The sequence below is a fragment of the Acanthamoeba castellanii genome, assembly GCF_000313135.1.
Source record: "Acanthamoeba castellanii str. Neff unplaced genomic scaffold scf7180000084664, whole genome shotgun sequence".
Classification (NCBI taxonomy): Eukaryota; Discosea; order Longamoebia; family Acanthamoebidae; genus Acanthamoeba; species Acanthamoeba castellanii.
This window is the reverse complement of record NW_004457466.1, coordinates 119,446-120,738: the sequence shown is the minus strand read 5'-3', so window position 1 is coordinate 120,738 and position 1,293 is coordinate 119,446. Positions and strand designations below refer to the sequence as shown.

General features: G+C 51.7%; 1 protein-coding gene across 1 annotated transcript in view; it reads left to right on the top strand.

Annotated features, from left to right (window-relative positions):
* The window catches only part of ACA1_368430 (carnitine/acylcarnitine translocase, putative), a gene marked incomplete at both ends in the record, with an annotated part of 1,509 nt that extends 1,341 nt beyond the window's left edge, over positions 1-168 (top strand). Inside the window, one exon of the mRNA XM_004340104.1 lies at positions 147-168. Within this exon, the coding sequence (XP_004340152.1) occupies positions 147-168 (22 nt within the window). The remainder of the gene's footprint in view (positions 1-146) is intronic.
* Positions 169-1,293: the final 1,125 nt, after the last annotated feature.

The following is a 1,293-nucleotide window of genomic DNA, read 5'->3' as shown; positions in this document are numbered from 1 at the left end:
GGACAGCAGATATGCCCTGTGGATGCTCATTGAATTTGTGTCTGCCAGCAGCCTCCATCGCCCTTGCACTCAGTGGTTTGCCCCACCCTCTGCCACCTCCTCCATCTAATCCTCACATTCCCCTCAACTGTGACCTTCATATACAGGCACCAAATGTTTCAATGGTAAGGTCATCTCTGTGGTCTGAGCCAAGTTGGTGGAGGAATGGGAGGCTGAAGTCAAGGCCTGCGCTGCTGATCAATGCAAGTGTGCCAATAGATCTGCTGAGACTCAAGCCAGACAGCTTCGCCAAGCTGAATGGAAGGCCCACAATGACTCTGCCATCACTGAATACACCCAGCTGGCCAAAGCTGTGGCTGCAGGCTTCAGCCCCATCATTTAACTTACCTTCCTGCCCCTGCCCAACCCCCTCTTGTGAACAGCATTGCTCACCCCTTAGTAAAGTGCTCCTCCTTCTTGCCTTCTTCTTCTTTCTTATCCCCAGAGCCCTGGCTGCTAATGCCACCAACAATGATGCACCTCACACCAAATACCCCCCTACAAATAGATGCCACCTTATGTACCCCCTGTGGACCAAGGTTGGTCATCCCCCACTCTGGTTCCTCAGCCACCCTGCCTGCAAATGCTGTATGTATTGCATTCAACACTGCACAATCACCTCCCCACAACCCCTCTTGCTACTACTAACTGTCCTGGCTATTGGTCTCTTCCCCCTGGGGGTAGAGGCCACCTGCACTGACCTGGACAGCGCCACTGGAGACACCATCTTGCCCATCACAGTCACTGGTGGTGTCCTTAACCTTGTCTCCATCAACATCACCCATTCACCAACTCATTTGGACACAGTCAATTGGCTCATGTCAAAGCATGGGTGGCACATCATGCTAGTTCAGGAAACAGGCCTTCTGTGTGACACTGATGTGGATATGGAGGACCACATCTGTCGCCAGCTCACCAATAACATCCACTTCAATTCCCTGTCTGCACCCACCCTCCATGCCAAACAAACTGCAATTCAACTCTCCAAACTCAATCACCAACTTCAAGAAGGACACATCTCACAGACACAATTTTGAATTGACTATCAACAGCTCCCAAACCTATGCTGCAGGTGGTTTGGCCATTCTGGTGGCGCCCTCAGTGGCCCACTATATCTGGGTGCACAAGGTACTTAAGCACGATGACTCTGGGGCCCCATGCCCCAACAGCCATCTAATGATGATATTGCTGTCTGCCTGCAGTGTGCCCATGTGCGTGCTCAATGTATATGCCCCCATGGAAGGGCTTGCAAAA